General features: G+C 39.0%; 1 protein-coding gene across 1 annotated transcript; it reads right to left on the reverse strand.

Annotated features, from left to right (window-relative positions):
* Positions 1 to 6,050: 6,050 nt before the first annotated feature.
* On the reverse strand, positions 6,051 to 15,695 carry rabggtb (Rab geranylgeranyltransferase subunit beta). Its single transcript, XM_012851867.3, has 9 exons — positions 15,595 to 15,695; positions 15,173 to 15,280; positions 13,323 to 13,520; positions 12,500 to 12,605; positions 12,269 to 12,321; positions 9,858 to 9,968; positions 9,552 to 9,677; positions 7,760 to 7,909; positions 6,051 to 6,283 (listed from the first exon to the last, which is right to left on the reverse strand). Exons 1-9 carry the CDS (start codon positions 15,595 to 15,597, stop codon positions 6,143 to 6,145), a joined length of 996 nt encoding a protein of 331 aa, XP_012707321.1. The 5' UTR covers positions 15,598 to 15,695; the 3' UTR covers positions 6,051 to 6,142.
* Positions 15,696 to 17,700: the final 2,005 nt, after the last annotated feature.

Genomic DNA, 17,700 nt, shown 5'->3' on the forward strand with positions numbered 1-17,700 from the left:
GAACTCTCTCCCGGAGCGTCGCCGGGGATCCCCTCTGACAGGCTGCCACGGAAAGCCGGACAGAAACTCCTCCATCGCGGCGCTCCAAGCCCGCAGGGGAGGTGGAGCACAGGCGGTGCAGCGGATCACCGAGCTGCCAGTCTGCAGAGCCCCAGGAAGCGTCACGGAGGAAGCAATGCATCCACACAACAGTCTGTTCACACCGACGGCTCCTGGCAGGAGCCACAAATCACACAGCAGCACATGGAGGAGCAGCTATCAGGCCTTCCTGCCAAACCACCAGGCAGGAAGCTAAAATAAATAACAATCTGCACGCAAACACAGCTAGACGCAGCTTTCTCCATGAACCTCCCAATACTGGAACAAATCTTTTTAGGATATTGAGGAGCTTTTTTCGTTCTTCAGAATTGTCCAGAACATTCTACTATTTCATATATTTTTACTAAAATAAAATCCAATCATACCAACACTACAGTTTCTTTTCAATCTTTTTAAAGCCAAATTTTATATTTTTGTGCCTTGAGACGATATGAAAACAAAATTTCTGACTAAAGTTCTGATTTAATGCCTAAAATGTCCGATTATTACAGGGGTGTCAAACATACGGCCCACGGGCCGGATCCGGCCCGCCGAACAATTTAGTCCGGCCCTGTGGCTAAATGCATTATCATTATTAAAAAAAAAGTGTCCTGTCTGGCAATGTGGTAATAAGATGCCACAAAGAGCTCATCAGATTTGACTTTCACAAGTGGACAACATAAAAAGGAAGAGAATGATAAAACAATTATTGAAAAAAAACATGTACTTCGTTTAATTGAAAATATGCAGTTCCTATATTTTCCACGAGGGGCGCTGTGTTTTAATTAGCAGATTAAGCTTCAGGTGTGGAAAAATTCAAATCATTTCTTAATTTTTATCTGTTTGATGTATTTTGTCATGCAGGACAGTGTTTTTAAGTTCCAAAAAATGTGAATAAATGTTTTTCAACATTGTACAATCACTGTGATCAGTTCTTATGCATAATGCACAAGTAAATGTTTAACTGAGTAAAAGTATTGTTGAAATTGCACATACTTTTCTTAAAAACGCTGAGGTTATTCATAATATATTGTGTAAAAGTGAAATTCATTTAATATAAAAATCAACAAGTCCACATTTATTAGTTCTATTTAATCTTGCAATGAGTTTACTCGTGTGGCCCTCTCGAGATCAGATTAAGCTGAATGCGGCCCCTCAACCAAAATGAGTTTGACACCCCTGGATTATTAAATCAAATATATGGCAAGCAAGTTAAAATAAGTGTGTATAAAATGCTGAGGCTGCCATCTAGTGGCAAACCACGACTCCTCCACCACCAATTATTCATACACTTTCAACAAAAATGCACTTTTCTCGACTGAAAGTGGTGTTTTAGATTATTTCTGACATGCAACCTTGAACTTTAAATGTGGGCCTAATTTTACACGTTTAAAAGGAGTTTGTGTTTCATCACGTTCTAAGTCATTTAACCACCAAGGCCACAGCTGTTAAGATGAAGGTACAAGCAGGCCACAAATCATCAATTAGATTAAAAGAAGAAAGAAAAAAACAACAACGGCTCACTAATAAACTACTCATATTTTATTTAAATGGTCGAAGATGTAAGATTTTTGTAGACGAATCTGTAAATCATTGCAGATCCAAGACAGAGTTTTATTTATTGCTTTACTCAAATCTACATAAAGTTTTCTGTATTCTCACCAACAGGAAATGGGTTCATTCCTGTAAGAATAGAATTTAAAATTCTTCTTCTAATGTATAAAGCCCTTAATAATCAAGCTCCATCATATATCAGAGTTCTGATTACCCCGTATGTTCCTAACAGAGCACTTCGCTCTCAGACTGCAGGTCTGCTGGTGGTTCCTAGAGTCTCTAAAAGTAGAATGGGAGGCAGATCCTTTAGCTATCAGGCTCCTCTCCTGTGGAACCAACTCCCAGTTTTGGTCCGTGAGGCAGACACCCTGTCTACTTTTAAGACTAATCTTAAAACTTTCCTTTTTGACAAAACTTATAACTAGAGTGGCTCATACCCTGAGCTATCTCTATAGTTATGCTGCTATAGGCTTAGGCTACTGGAGGACATCAGGGTCTATTTTTCTCACTCTACTGAGTTCTACTGTTCTTTAATTATGCGTTACGTGTTGTCATTTCAGCTTTTAACTTTTTGCTCTCTCTCTTTTATCTTCATAGTAGGTACACCTGGTCTGACGTTCTGTTAACTGTGACATCATCCAGGGAAGACGGCTCACCCGCTACTACCATCTAATGTAGAACAGATTACTGGATCAATGTGTGCTTCTGTGCTTTTTTGTCTCTCTTGTTGTGTCTCTGTTCTGTCTTCTCTAACCCCCAGTCAGTCGAGGCAGATTACCGTTCACACTGAGCCTGGTTCTGGTTCTGATGGAGGTTTTACTTCCCGTTAATGGGGAGTTTTTCTTTCCACTGTCGCTTCATGCTTGCTCAGTATGAGGGATTGTTGCAAAGCCATGTACAATGCAGACAACTGTCCCTGTGGCTCTACGCTTCTCCAGGAGTGAATGCTGCTTGTCGGGACTTTGATGCAATCAACTGGTTCCCTTATATAGGACATTTTTGACCAATCTGTATAATATGATTGAATTTGACTTTGTAAAGTGCCTCAAGATGACATGTTTCATGAATTGGTGCTATATAAATAAAATTGGAATTGAATTGAATGAATTTGTAAAGTCAAGTTTAATGCACGAGCGCTGCCACGTCTGTTTTAATAACAGTGCCTGGATCTTCGTGGTTCTATTACCTATGAAATTAATAAAGCAAGCAAACAAGTGTGCTTATTATTAACTCAAAAACATTATGGACTTCAGGCGGTGCCATTTTTGAATCACGGGTCGGGATCAGCACAACATCCTTGTTCCTATCATGAAACCCCCCAGAGCTGTCCTCAGAACCTGAATAATCCTATCAGTTTTAACTAGTCTAAAGATGAACTTTTCAGATTTTTTTGTTTAGGCAAAGAAGGGAGTAAGTCCTTCATTAAAAGTCAGAATTTGGCATTTAAACCATTTATGTTCTGTGGCAAAAATCAAAAAACAAACAGCCCCCCTGTGGACCGTCAACAGATTAAAGTACCGCTGCTTCATGCTCTTCTGGGACGACTTGCTCAGACTATTTATTAAATAGCTCTGAATGTTATGTCTTCTGACTTTGAAGCCATTATAACTCATTTTCACAGTGTAAACTCTGTGATGGCAAGTTTGTTGTCAGAACACCAGGTTCTAACCTAAACCCTTTAAAATTAAAGAGTCTAAAGGTTCGGGGAGATTCTAGTGACTCTATAAGTGATGAAGTGTAGCTGCTTTAACAGAATCATCATCATTTACAGGTTTATGGGAGGAAATTACAGATTCTACTCTGACACCGCTGAGGTCGGAGGAGTTATTTGCTCAGCATCCATTGCTCTGTTTTGGACCCACACGCTTATACACACACACACACACACACACACACACAAAATATGTTTGTGGCTAGTAAAAAAAACAGCCATTAATAGGATTAATAGGCTGAAGACAGCAGCTCCTAGGAGGGAAGATTGCATTGAAGTGATTATTATCTATACGATGGAAAGGTTTACCTTTTCCATTACATCACAATCTGGTAAAATTGGGAATTTCTGGACAAATTGGGTGAATTTACACCATGACTGGGATCAGATTTCTAGTAATAACATTTTGTTATGGCTGTGAACCATCCTGTTGACGCTAAAGACTATAGTTTGCTTACATTTTTACTCTATGTTAAAAGGATTCTGTCAGAAGAGATAAAAAAAATAATAAAACTGGAAAAGAAAGAGCTGCCAAACCTTTGCTTTGTTCCTGAAGTGTTCATGCTTATTGAGGCGTTGGGCAGCGTTCGATTCATGTATAGATTTCCTGCGCTGCTTTTCTTTCTACAGGATGTTCTGCAATGTAATTTCTGGAGGTATATTAAAATCAATATGAGAGTGAATTTCTTTTTAAGGAAACAAAAACAGGCCCTCAGGAAGGCTGGAGAATGACTGATGGAGGCGACTTTAAAGGACGACAGAAAAATGTGGCTGCTTAGAGGGAAAATATAAAGTAATGAGTGGTGACTAGTATAAAAAAGTTACATTTCACAACTGATAGCTGTTAAATAAAATGCCATCTAATCCGTATATTTTGTAATAGGAGGGTCCAATGGGGGCAATAAAGTTAATAGATCCTTAGAAGAGGAAAAAAAGTTAAATGGAAACAAAAACAGATCAGAGGTCAGAGACACCTTGAAGTTTTTTCTTAAATCGGTAATAAGTTGCTGGGATAAAATGTTCTCTTCAGTTAAATCCAGTTTCAAAAGAGCAGAAACCTTGAAGTGACGCAGCGTCACGTAAAGAAGAGTGAAACAAAACCTCTGTTTAAATCACATCATTTTAATTTGTTAAAACATAGAAGACTATCCCTAAAGTAACGCTGTTCGTTTTCCAGCCGATCACAATCCTAACTTCTCATTAGTCTCTTACTCTGGACTCCAGCGTAAGATCACGGACGCTTTTCCCATAAAGCTTTGTAACAACGCGCGCTGACCGACCAGGGATTCAGACGAGAAATGGTAACGAGACGATTTACTGAAAACCATCCGGTGAAATCTGCTCAGAAACTATTTCTTTTTGTGTGTGAGGCCGAACCAACATGGCTGCCTGCAGGGTGACAGACTTCAATAAATAGAATAGCTGGAATATTAAACATTTACAGTTACAATGAGCCCCCCCGCCCGCCGCCTGTTTAAACAGCCTCTCCTCCGCTTGTTATGATGGAGACGTAAAGCCGTCTGCAGCGCCGCCTGCGGTTCCTCTCCTGCCGGGCGGACCATTATCGCAGCGGGCCGGGGTCGCTCCACTAACACATGCTCTCACTTCTCATATATGGACGCCGCCGTTCCATTACTGCATACAACCGGGGGAAAAAAATCTGTTCTTTTATGCTGAAATTGGCCCGAGTCCGACTAATAGATGCTTTCTAAAGCTGCTTGCTTTGTGTACGACCGGCAAAATAAAAACGCTTGGTCATATTTATGCATTACAGCCACGAAACACGACGGGTTTTGTTAGGACTTTATGTGACAGACCCAACACAAAATGATGCATAATTGTGGAGGAAAAAATGCTACATGGTTTTTTCCACAAAAACCTACAAAGAGCGTATAGGGCACGGTTCAGTTCACCCCGATGCCACCTATAAATAAAATCCACGCAGATGAAAAGGATATATATATATATATAGAGATAGAGATATATATATATATATATATATATATATATATATATCTATATATATATTATATATATATATATATATATATATATATATATATATACTTTCCAGACTTTTAAGACGTTCAGCTGTAAAAATGTAACTTTTTTTCTATCTACTTTTCACTTATGGCGTACTTTGCGTGGGTCTATCACTTAAAATTCAAATAAAACAGTGAAGTTTGCACTGCAAAAAGGGAACTAAAAGAAAATGTTCTTAAAATTAGTATTTTTCCTTGATTTGAGCAGGTAAACAAGACTATTTGCTAATCGAATGAGTATTTTTGCACTTAAAATAACAAAAGTTAATTTCCGTCATCTTATTTGAAGAGTAGGATATGTAATTATCTTATTTTAGGGGTAAAAAATACTCATTCCATTGGCAGATAATCCTATTTATTTGCTCAAATTAAGGACAAATATACTCATTTCAGGAAAATTTTACTTACTTTTAGTTCCCTTTTTGCAGTGTGTAGCTCTAACGTGTGAAAATGTGTAAAAGTTGAAGGAGTTCCTCCTGGAGACGTCCCGAGTGGGTTAGGCGATGAAGGAATGTCATTTTCTGATGTCTGAGTCTCCTTCACAACCCTCATACTGCTGGATTTAAACAAGAAGGCTGAGTGAGTCTGTTAAACAGATAAAGACGGACAGGGAACAGGTACGGAGGCTGCCACACGGCGGCGCTGTGGTCCTCTGCGTCCGGTGGTTCTAGCTCAGGCTGAGGGGCTTCATGGGGAGCGGCAGCGTTCCAGTTCATCATGACGATGCTTGACCAGTCGGAAAGGGGGGGGGGGGGTGCTAGCTGAGGAGGTCGGGCCGCAGGCCGACCCTCTGCAGGACGTCTTCTGGCATACACAGCACGGGATTCACCGCTTTGATCTGCTCATCGCCCAGCAGAGAGAGGCCCGCCACGCCGAACAGAGTGTGGAAAGGATCCACCTGCGGAGGAGGGGGTCAGAGGTTAAAGACGTGCAGGATGAGCTCCCAAAACGTGGCGCATCGCACGACCACGGCATCCAGAGCTGTGAGAAAGTATTTCTCCCCTTAGGGTTTACAAAACAAATGTGATATCAGGACAGAGAGGAAGCGAGGAAACAACATGCAGAGTTTTAAGGGAATTAATCTATCCAAACCGATCTGGTCCTGGTGAAAAATTAACAGACTTGTTATCAGTGTATAAACCCTCCAGACCACTATGGTCTTCTGGCTCCAGCCTACTCTGCATACCCAGAACCAGAACCAAACAAGGAGAAGCAGCATTTAGTTCCTATGCTCCACTTATCTGGAACAAACTTCCAGAAAACTGTAAAAGTGCTGAAAGCCTGAGTTCCTTTAAATCGAGATTAAAAACACATTTGTTTAAATTGCCTTTGAATGTTCAAGTTAAACTGTTTTACTGTTTTTAAATTTTCTTTTTTTTGTTTCTACATTCTATCCCTACTTGCTTTTATTCCTATATTTTAATAATGTAAAGCACTTTGCATTGTCTCTGTACTGAATTGTGCTATATAAATAAATTTGCCTTGCCTTGCCTTGCCTTGTCTGCTAAAGCTAACACCGAGCTGTGCCTCCTCTGTTGTCAACTACCATCAACTGCTTATGATGAACTTTAGACCACCTTTCTTTGGTGAATTGTTTTATTTCAGCCAGAACCAACAGGGGGCCCGCAGGCACCAAGTAGCCCCTGAGTAACACATGTGGGGCCCATGAGCCTGTTCTAAATAGAAGCACAATCCACCAGTCAGCTGCTTCTTAGAACCTTATTTTATTCTGTTACTCCTCCTGTTTATTCACATTTTATTTATAGATTTAAAAATGACTATAACAAAGCATGAAAAATGTGTTTATTCTACATAAAGTTAAGGTGAACTCTTCTAGTTCAAAGTACCAGTACTGGTAGCTCTTCATATGACACATCACCAATGAAGTAGCTCTCAACTTTAAAAAAAAAGGTTAGTAACCCCTGAACTAAATCAGATTTAATGCCGTAATTTGACTAGGCCCCTCCAAAACCTTCGTCTTTTTAAGTATTTCAGAGGTTGGACTTGCTGGTGTGCTGTGGATCCTTGTCCTGCTGCACAGCCAAAGTGAGCAAACTTTTGTTATTTAGATGTGAGCAGATGTGTCACCTTCCACTTTTTTCTCTCATTAGTCCACAGAATATTCACCCAAAATTTAGATGTTTTGTTTTGGCAAATGTGAGACGAGTCTTTGTGTCCATTAAGGTGATTTTGGCCTTAGAACCCGCCCATGGAGGCCATTTTTGTCCCGTCTTTATTTCTGAATCATGAACTCTGACCTTGAAGGGTGTCAATACTTTCTCTCAGCGCGGTGTGAAAAAAAAAGGGAGTAAATGTAGAGTGACGTGCAGCATTAGCAGGACGTCACTGCGGTCCCGACACGCTGCCGCCTCACCATGTCTCCTGGTCTGTCAGCAAATCCTCCCGTCTCCTCGTCCTGACAGGCCAGGATGAAGCGCCGCAGCTTGTCTTTGTCGATCCAGTGGATCCTGCCGATGATTTTCAGAGACGCCAGGACCCACCAGGAGTAGCAAACATCTGGAAGCTGAGAGGGAGAGAAGGAGGTTTGTTTCTAACTCTTTGGCTCAAATCACACATTACAGCTAATCCTTCTGTAGCAAAAAACATCTTTTTAGGACATTATTCTTTATGTTTGATTAATAAAAATGAAATTTCTTCGGTGCACAGAAGAAAAGTTATTCAGAGATGTAACAAAACTAGATTTTTCTTCCTTTATATTTATTTATATTAGGCAAATTATCCCTTTGGGTTAATTTTTTGTCTCACAAAGGGGGAAAAGATTTAAACATTTTTTTGTGTTGGATAATATAAAAACTGGCTGTTCATTTTGAAAAAAAAAAAAACGTGAACTGAGAATTTAAAGGTAGGTGGGGCTCCTGCATTCAGGGTATAAACCTTTCACTGTTTGTTTTTAACATAAAGTTCAGCCAGCATCAGGGTTGGGCTGTTTTTCTGACTTGAAGATGCGTTTAGTTATCCAAATATCTGCTCACACCTTCAACTACTAACTAATTTCCCATATGGTGCTTTAGTATACATAAACCTAAAACTCCACATTCTGTAAAGTTACAGCCACCAGCCGAGCTGGAATTTAATCGTGGTTTTATGCGATAGACCAACATAACAAGTAGAGCAAAGCTGGAAGTGAAATAAAATCTGAAAAGTGTGGCGTATATTAGTATCCAGCCGTCTGAGCTGGAGCTGCAGGTCTTTTGGGTTACATCTCTACCAGCTTCACACAAATAAAAACTAATTTTTTGCCGATTATTCTCTAAAACATACATTGTAACAACAGATTTTCAGCTAAATTTAGTTCTGGCCTTTGAACAGGTCTCCTCCGTCTTCCACTACCTGGCTTAAGGCAAACTGCAAATGGGACTTCCTGTGTTTTTTTTTTTTTTGTTTGTTTTTTTGCACGTATGACTTTTTTCCCCCCTGCAGACCTTTTAGAAAGGTCAGATTGTGGAGTGCATGAGTAACACTTGTCACCTGAACTGTGGATCTCTGCAGTCACCTTATGTGGCTTTTTGGGTCATGATGTGTTACTTGTGATTGTAAACACGGGTTTCTGTTAAACTCTGGTAACTCGCAGCAGTTCTTGTTTTTATTCCGATGAGTTAAAAAGATAATGATAATGAATCAACACTCGGCTGCTTTGCTATGTTGGCCATCAATTAATGAAGAGCGGTTAGCGTGACGAAGCTCAACGTAGAGGAGTGCGGGTCTAAAAAGGATTTGGATTTGATGTCTGTAGGACTAAGACTAAAAAAAAAAAAAAACACAGCATAGATCAACCTAAGTGTAAATCGACATCAATAACGGAAAACCATGTTTTATTCTGAATTTGAAGCTTTGCCCCTTTTCCAAACACCGTGAAATCAGACAGTTTTACCCAGTTAGTGTAACTGAGAACAGAAACCATTAAACATCCACATTTACAACATATAAAGGAAATAACATTAGGATTATTTGGATTGAAGTGATTAAAATCAGCAGGGAAGAGAAAACATTGCTGATATCAATTAATACTGAGAGTTCAGCAGCCATATTGATTACTTTTTATAACCTCTTCTGTGCAGCTTATTAATCATCTCTGTGTGAACAACCAGAAAGAAAAAAAGCAGAGACTTCCTCAGACGGTCAGAAATGGTCTGAGAGCCACAAACCTTCTCCGGTCTCCCGTTGAGGCCTCCGGACGGCAGCTGTCTCTCACAGAGCCACCATCCCAGCAGGTCTGCGTTGAGCTGGTGGAGCTGGCCGGTGAGCGACAGGAAACCCGTGCAGCAGTAAATCTGACGAGCAAAAAAGCAGAGGCTGGATTTTAACCACACGGCTGCTGAATTAAAATATTCACATTTTATCCCAGGTGTACATTTAAAAGGCGTTTGTTGTTGCACAGAGAACCTGACGGGGTTTTGTTGAGAAAGATTTTAGTTGTCTTCAGATGATTAAAAGTAAAGGAGGAAGCTCACCTGACCAGCGTGAGACTCTGAACCGGGTCTGCAGCCAAAACCTCCGTCGAAATTCATACAAGACAAGACGAACTCCACAGCTTTGCCGACGTTTATCGTGTCCATCTTTCCCTGAGGCGGGCGAAAACACAAAAATCCATCACAACGAGGTAAAAAAAAAAAAAAAACAGTCCTGCTCGTTCAGCTCCAGGGAAACAGTCATCTATCGACCGGTGCTGTCGAAACGAATACAGAGGTTCTGTTTTTGCTTTTTTAGGGCATTTTGTGGCCCAGACCAAATTTAGAGAAAACTGCCATCAAGTGTTTTAGTTAAACTGCTGCCCTAACCCATGCCAAAGCAACTCTTTCACATTTAAGTCTAGACTTTGACTAGACCAGGGCTCTGCAACCTGTGGACCTTCTACAGTGGCTCTGAATAACTTTGGCTACAAATTATATTTATATTATGGTATTTAAATGGAATAATGATAATAAATGCAGGTTTTAGCATTTTTTTCCTCGGAATAATTGCTTTTAATTTTCACAACAGAATGATGCTAAAAGTGCCAGTAATATTTAACTTTGAATCAATATTTTTTCATTATGTTGGAAACTCTTTTTTTAAACCTCAAAATAGACATAAAAGGACGTTTTTTTTAATGATGACAACATATTTCCTGCAGTAGACCTTTATCAAAAATTACAACTTGTCTTTTTTCTAAATGCCAGACAACATTTGTGGCTCTGAACGAGTTGAATTCAAGTGGACTGAAGGCAAAATGGCTCTTTAGACTGTAAAGGTTGCAGGCCTCTGGACTAGACCATCCTAACCCTTCATTTAGTTTTCTTATTTAACCTTTAGAGGACTTGCTGGTGTGCTTTGGATCGTGGTTCTGCTGCGTAACACAACGGTTCCATCAACAACGCCACGTCGCCTGAAGCAGCAAAGGCGTCCCAGACCATCACTCTGCCTCCGCCATGTTGGACAGTCAGCATGATGGTCGTTCTTCTGGAATGCTCTTAGTTTTACATCAGAGCTATCAGGATGCCAGCCTTCCAAAAAATCCACCTTTGTCTAGTCAGGCGACAGAATATTTCACCAAAATCTTGGGGACCATCTAGAAGTTTTTTTATTTTTTTTGGGGGGGGGGGGGGGGGGGGGGTGAAGCGGTCCTTTGTTTTCTTTTAGGTCAGCAGTGCTTTTTACCTTAGAGTTCTCCCACAGAGGCCGTTTCTCTCTTACTGCTGAATCGTGAACTCTGATCTGACCTGAAGTAAGTGAGGCCTGCAGAGCTTTAGATGTTCTGGGAAGGTCCACCACCGTATTTATTGATTATGAGTCTCACTGTGCTTCACTGTAGTCACGAAGCCTTAAAAGTATTAACCATTAACCAGTAACCATTTCCATCTGACAGATGCTGATGACTTTATTTCTCACCTGTTGGATTTATATTAGTTTGTTGATTTTTGAAACCATTTAGCCTACTTGGTATTGTCAAGCAGATCCTATTAATATAAAGTAAAGATTCTACAGAGTTGGCAGTAATCACAGTTAATACCAAGGCTGGGCGATATGGCTTAAAAATAAAATATCCGATTTTGCTATAACAAATCCGGTTAACCGATTTTTTCCCTTCCTTTCCACATAAAGAAATTAAAGAAATCATTTTAAAAACCTACTCTTATTTCAAGCATTTCACCTGGTAGTGGACCTGAATTCAAAGTGCAACTAAATACAAGCAGTGAAACAAGATGGCGGCCCTGTCGTTGTAAACAATAAAAATACAACAAAATGTTTGCTGCTAGCGGTTTCACATAGTTAAGAACAGGATTTACTTCAAACTAACTTAAAATATGTAAATGAGTAAAATAAAGGGCCTCCTCTTATGATAAAAAAGGTTTCCTCTTTAAAATATTATGACAATATATTTTCCTAAACATGTATTCAGCGCTGCATCTCATTCTCTTCATGGAAGCCCAGTGAGTGCATTGGCAAAATAAAATCCACATTTTCCAAAAAATTGAATCTTAAATTGTGAATTTGAATTAACCATTAAATTAATTTATCTCCCCGCTCTAGTTAAACAATTTACCAGGGTGGTCAATTATATTTTTACAGATTTCCAGGTTGTTTTGGATACATTTATTTTCCCTAAATGAATAAAATCAGTTGAAACCTGCTTTCTATGTTACCTTTCATAAAAAAAGAACGCCTGTGTGCGTTTACTACGTTTTGTAATGTAGTTTATTACATTTTTCTGGTTGTTGATTTCTTCATAAATAAAACCAAAGAGCTGCCTGACAAACTGAAATTACTTGAATGATACAGACCTGTCTGAGCTTTACACGACAATTGTTGTATCTGGTTGCTTCTAAACATCTTTATTGGCTCTATGAAGTTTATTTTTAACTCATAGGGAACAAACACTTACCAGCAATGCCAGCGTAGCAACGGCACAGAAAGAAAACCGTGTATCAATTTCTCCTGAGAAAAGACAAACAGAAGCACAGGGTGAACTTCAGACGCATCGATCAGGAAGAAAAAAAAAACTCAGCAGTTCAGAGTTTAGGTGTTTCAACAGCAAACACAGTCAATGTCGGCTGAAAAAATAAAAGCTGACGAGCAAAAGATGTAAAGGAATATAAGAAATCAGATCGGTTACCCCATTTGTCCCCTGCAAACGAGCCGTCCTCCTGCTGGAGTCCTTTGACGTAGTCCACCACTTTGTCCACATCGATGGCGTCCACGCTGTCATACAGACACAAGATCTGAGACAGACCGAAACAAAAGAGGACAGTCAGCCACAAAGAAAAATTTAAAAAAGTGAATAAAAGCCTGAATCTAAACTAGTTCTGAAGACTGTAACACGGTTTTGCATGAAAATGAAAAGTAAAAAGTCCTGAAAAAAAATTATTAAAAGGATCTAATAGGGCTGGACGATAATTCAGTAACAATATATATCGATGATAGAAAAAAAATGTTCAATAAAAAGTTCAATAGAATAAAGGTTTTCCTTCTTTATGCATTCTAGCCTATCATGTAGGTTAATATTACAGTCGTTATATCATCCCAACCAATCACAAAACAGACCCAGGAATGCCTTGTCACTAAGCTCCGCCCCCTTCAAAGACGGGAGGGGGGCAGGTGTTCTTTTTTCCTTTTTAAAAACTTGTAGTTTTGGTAAAAAGTTTATTGAATAAAGGGTTTAGTTTGAAATCAGCGTTTGTGTCTTCTGTAGCTAAAAATAGGTTGCTAAGCAACATCATAAAATGTCAAGGGCTGCACTTGAAATAAATGTTTTGAATTTGTTGATAATTATCGATATCGATCAATATGATTTCTATTTTATCGATATGCTTTATTCTATATCGTCCAGCCCTAGGATCTTAATCGATCAGCAAATAATGCTAAAGGAAAGAAATCCTAACGTTTTAGGGATAACTGAGGGTCGTTTTCTCCGAGGGAAGAGAAACATCTGCAGTCACCTGGACGGCACTGAGGGTGTAGAGCAGGTGAGGGTCGTGTCCGATGCTGGCGCTGATGCCGCCGCACTCGTGCTGACAGGCCTTGATGAAGTCTATGATCTCCTGCCGGTTCATCCGCTGCAGCTGGTCCATCAGGTCCATCACCGTCAGCCCCCAGTAGATGCCGCTCATCCTCAGGTACTCAGACAGCGTGTACTCCTGGACAAGCGCCACCACAGGGTTAGTTTTACTAACGCTTTTCTTAAGATACCGTTAGACAGGAGGCAGTCAGGCATAACGGGATCATAGGAGATCTTAGAAGTTATAGCCTTTTAAAGATCGCCTATAGAGCAGGTAGGGGAGCTGGTGATCCTACTGATCATGTGGACGGGGGAAAAGATTTTATTAGATTGCTTTTTATTGTCTCCAACCGTAGACAACCCCACATTAGAGCTGCTCACCTCATCAACAGTCGCAATACTGAGCAACATTTAATATGCTGGCCAACAAGATTTTTCTTTAAAGCAGTTTACCGTATTTTTCGGAACATAAGGCGCACCGGATTATAAGGCGCATTAAACATTCTTTCCAAGTGTGTAAAACCACTCCACCCCTCCACAGACAGACAGAGTAGTTGGACTACAAAGTCCTGTTTCTAACATGAGGCCAAAATAAACGCAACTTTTATATTGAATTATTGTTGCTAGCGCGTACTCCGGGGTGCATGTTGCCTTACATGAATGCACTTCTAGTTTAGACATTACAGTCAGGCAGTCTTGTAGACAGCTCAGGGGTCCTTTCAGGTAGTGACACAGTGTACTGTAGTGCTCCGAATGTCCATTAAGCGGAGCGGTTTCTTTGCTAACCAAAGTCGTACTTACACATTTTGACAGATTTTTGAGCGCATTGCACCACATAAAATCAGTCAGTAAGCATAACGGTGATCATATATAAGGCGCGCCATCGATTTGTGAGAAATTTTAAGGGTTTTAAGTGCGCCTTATAGTCTGAAAAATGTGGTATACCAAAAAGTTGAAAGTTAATGGCTGAGGTGAACATTTATTCAGAGGAGCAGCCAAGATGCCCATATTGACTTTGGAAGAGCTTCAGAGATCCACCGCTCAGGTTTCACAATCTGGAGAATGGAGACTTTGTACTTTTATTATTACCAACAACTTAAAGTCTTCTTACAATCTAAAATGTTTGGTGCAAAACAAGGTTTTTGTCTTTTAATAACATCACTTTTTACATTCTCTTTAATTCCATTGCAAATACACTCACATCTATTCAGTGACTTTTTACTCAAAAACAGACTTTTGTGCACTAAATCTGCTTTTAATTTATTTAAATTTGCTTTTAATTTTAATTTACTCAACTTGGCTAAATACAGCAATCAATTAAGAGAAAACTAAAAGTGATCCAAATCATAATAAAATTGGTGAGAATAGAGCCCATTTCCAATCTTTTCTTTCATTTAAGCACAAATTAATTTCATTAACTGGTTGCCTTTCTTTTAGTAAGGCAAACATGTAAAATGCTTTAAGTTTTGGATCTACAATGATTTACAGAAAAAAATAACAATTTGTTTAATTAAAATACTGAATGAAACTGGCTGTTTATCATCTGCCAGCTGCTAAGAAATGGAGGAAAACGTACTATACAAGACATTTAAAGGAATATTTTACATACCAGTCTGCGCAAAGGAGATATTTCAACGATTGCAGTTTCAGAAGTTAAGTTTTATTCGTCATAACCGCGCCCAGCCTCACAGTTTAACATTAGCATGTGTTTTTATTGACTCGGCGTGTACTTTAAAATGGTGAGGAGCGATATGAGCTAAGATCTGAGGGGGTAAATAAAGCTTTACTCACATAATCATCCTTCTTGGAGCCGTAGGCAGCGATGTAGTCTGCATGCTTGTCCAGCAGCAGGGAGCTGGGAGCGTCGGGCTTGATGATGACATCTTTCAGTTGAGCACTCTGACGTAAATAAATAAAACACAAAAACAGCTTAAAACAGTCCGAGGAGCACCGACAGCATTAAACACGACCCCCTAAAACACCAGAGCTGAACTCCAGCCGCTAATTTAATTGTTCGATGAAGAAAAAAAACAACGAATGTTGTTGACAGGCAGCTAATGCTAACGCTGATGCTAGCTGCTATCACGGAGTATCGGTCAGGTTTACGGCGAGATTTAAACGAGACGAGGACAAAGGGACATCTGAACAGAGTTACACTGCAACATTATACTCTAAAACATCAGGTGAACGTGGAAAAACAAGTATATGATTACCATTATGGGACACTATTGGCTATCATGCATGATCGTTCGGCTTTTCTTTTCTTCTTCTTGGGTTAAATTCTTCTTCTTCTTTTTTTAATGGCCGTTGGCACTCAACTTTATGCCCATTATCGCCACCTTCTGGATTGGAGTAAATACTAATAACTATTTCTACATTATATTCTATATACAGTACCTGTTCTTTTTAGGAATTTAAAACATCTACAAAAAAACTTTAACCTCTAATTTGACTTTATTTCTACTAAATTTTCTAACCAATGTTTCCCTCTGACCAGAGTACTTACTACCAGAGGTGGGTAGTAACTAGTTACAATTACTCAATTACATTCTCCTAATCTGACAGTGTATTTTTCTTCATTAAATCTGATTTGAGGCAAGGCCAGTATATTAAATACCACTTTTCTGTAGCAAGACGATTTAAAGTAGATCTATTTATGATGGTCAGTTAATGGAAGTCCAAACATGTTTAAAGAAAGAATATGGAGCTCAGCACTTTGATCAATGGAGGTATCTATTTAGTTTTTGTCTTACCTACAATATTCAAAAGAACTAACACTCTTTAACCACGTATTCATCTTTACCTCTGGCAGCCGGTTAGCTTGAATTCTTATGATTCTGGAGATTAATGATCACAACAAACACCACCTTGATTCCTCCGTCCATTCAAGGAAACCTGCTTAGTACAAACAGACATGTGAACAAAGATTTGAGCTGTCAAGGAAGTTTTTTATTTTGAACTCACACATGGGTCAGCTGCAGTTTGAAGTTAGCAACAGATCCATGGAAGATGAAACCCTTCATCTTAGAGATTTGGGAAGAGAAAACTGTAATAAGCAGAACCTAAAGTAAGTTTGACCCAGATCTGCTATTACAGCTTAAAGTGCATCAATCTACAACTCATGTTGTAAATTATGTGAAAGGCAAACTAACAATCCTTTTTGGCTGCAGTTTTAAACCCACAGGCTGGATGCACATCAGAAAACACATCATGATTGTGTTCGTAAATGGTAATCAGTAGTTCAAGAGAGAGGGTTCCTATCACACACTTTACATAAGTAAACCTGCATCTTTACATCTTTTTACATGTTTAAATGTGTTTGCCTTAGAATAGGGGCCTGGTAATTTGCTTATTTGTGTAGATTTCCAAGTTGACTGGGATGTACGAAGCCGACAGGCTTGGATCCATCCTGCTGATGTGCCTGCAGTTTCATACATCTGCTTTTATTTGAGCATACTAAGTTTTTTAGATTTAAACCTATTCTTCAATGGAAAATCTATGCAGGTATTTGTACGAGGCTCAAAAAACATAACCAGCAATACATATTTTCCTTCACTCTTTAGTCTTGCCCACCTTTTATTGATTTTTTATTTAACTTTTATTTAACCAGGAAGTCATCCTCCCTTTTTTAAGCGAGACCTGACAGAAAGAAAAAGAAGTTAAAAATATAATATATGAATCTTGAATGAACATCCATAAAAACTATGTTAAAGTGAACTCAAGTTTTTTTTAAATCCAACAAACTTAAAAACGTAGACACTATAAAGAAGCCTTCTTTAACAGGGAGCAAGTATTTAGACTTAACTTCATCTATTAAATCAGAATTTACAGCTCAACAATAAAAATAATAAAAGACAAAGGAACAAAGATGCAGCTGAAATAGGATGTGATTTAGCACCGAACAAGTGACAAGCTGGCTTATAAACATTACACAATTAGTATAGTATTTAACATCAAACATCCCCTGGCAAAAATATTCAAGGATGGGGATTCATAGATGAATAGAAATGTCTGGTTTTCATTGTTTTTCACGGGAATAATAAGCCTTATAGGTGTACGTAAATTGACTGGTGTGATGTGTGGAATATTATTTCCTGTGTTTGACGTCATCCTGAGCTGGTGGGTGGTATTTCATATTTTTGTTTATTTGTCCAATATGCCTCAAAAGGTGAGCAGGTATTGCTGCAGGACAATCTTCTGACACAGAATAATCATACCCATCATTGTTTAATTCAAGAGATTTCAAAGTAACGTTTATACTTGACTTTAAAAACCCTATTTGAAGTTTATTTAAAAACAGTTTCCAACCACACAGAGAA

Source organism: Fundulus heteroclitus, chromosome 6 (assembly GCF_011125445.2).
Source record: "Fundulus heteroclitus isolate FHET01 chromosome 6, MU-UCD_Fhet_4.1, whole genome shotgun sequence".
In the NCBI taxonomy this organism is placed as follows: domain Eukaryota; kingdom Metazoa; phylum Chordata; class Actinopteri; order Cyprinodontiformes; family Fundulidae; genus Fundulus; species Fundulus heteroclitus.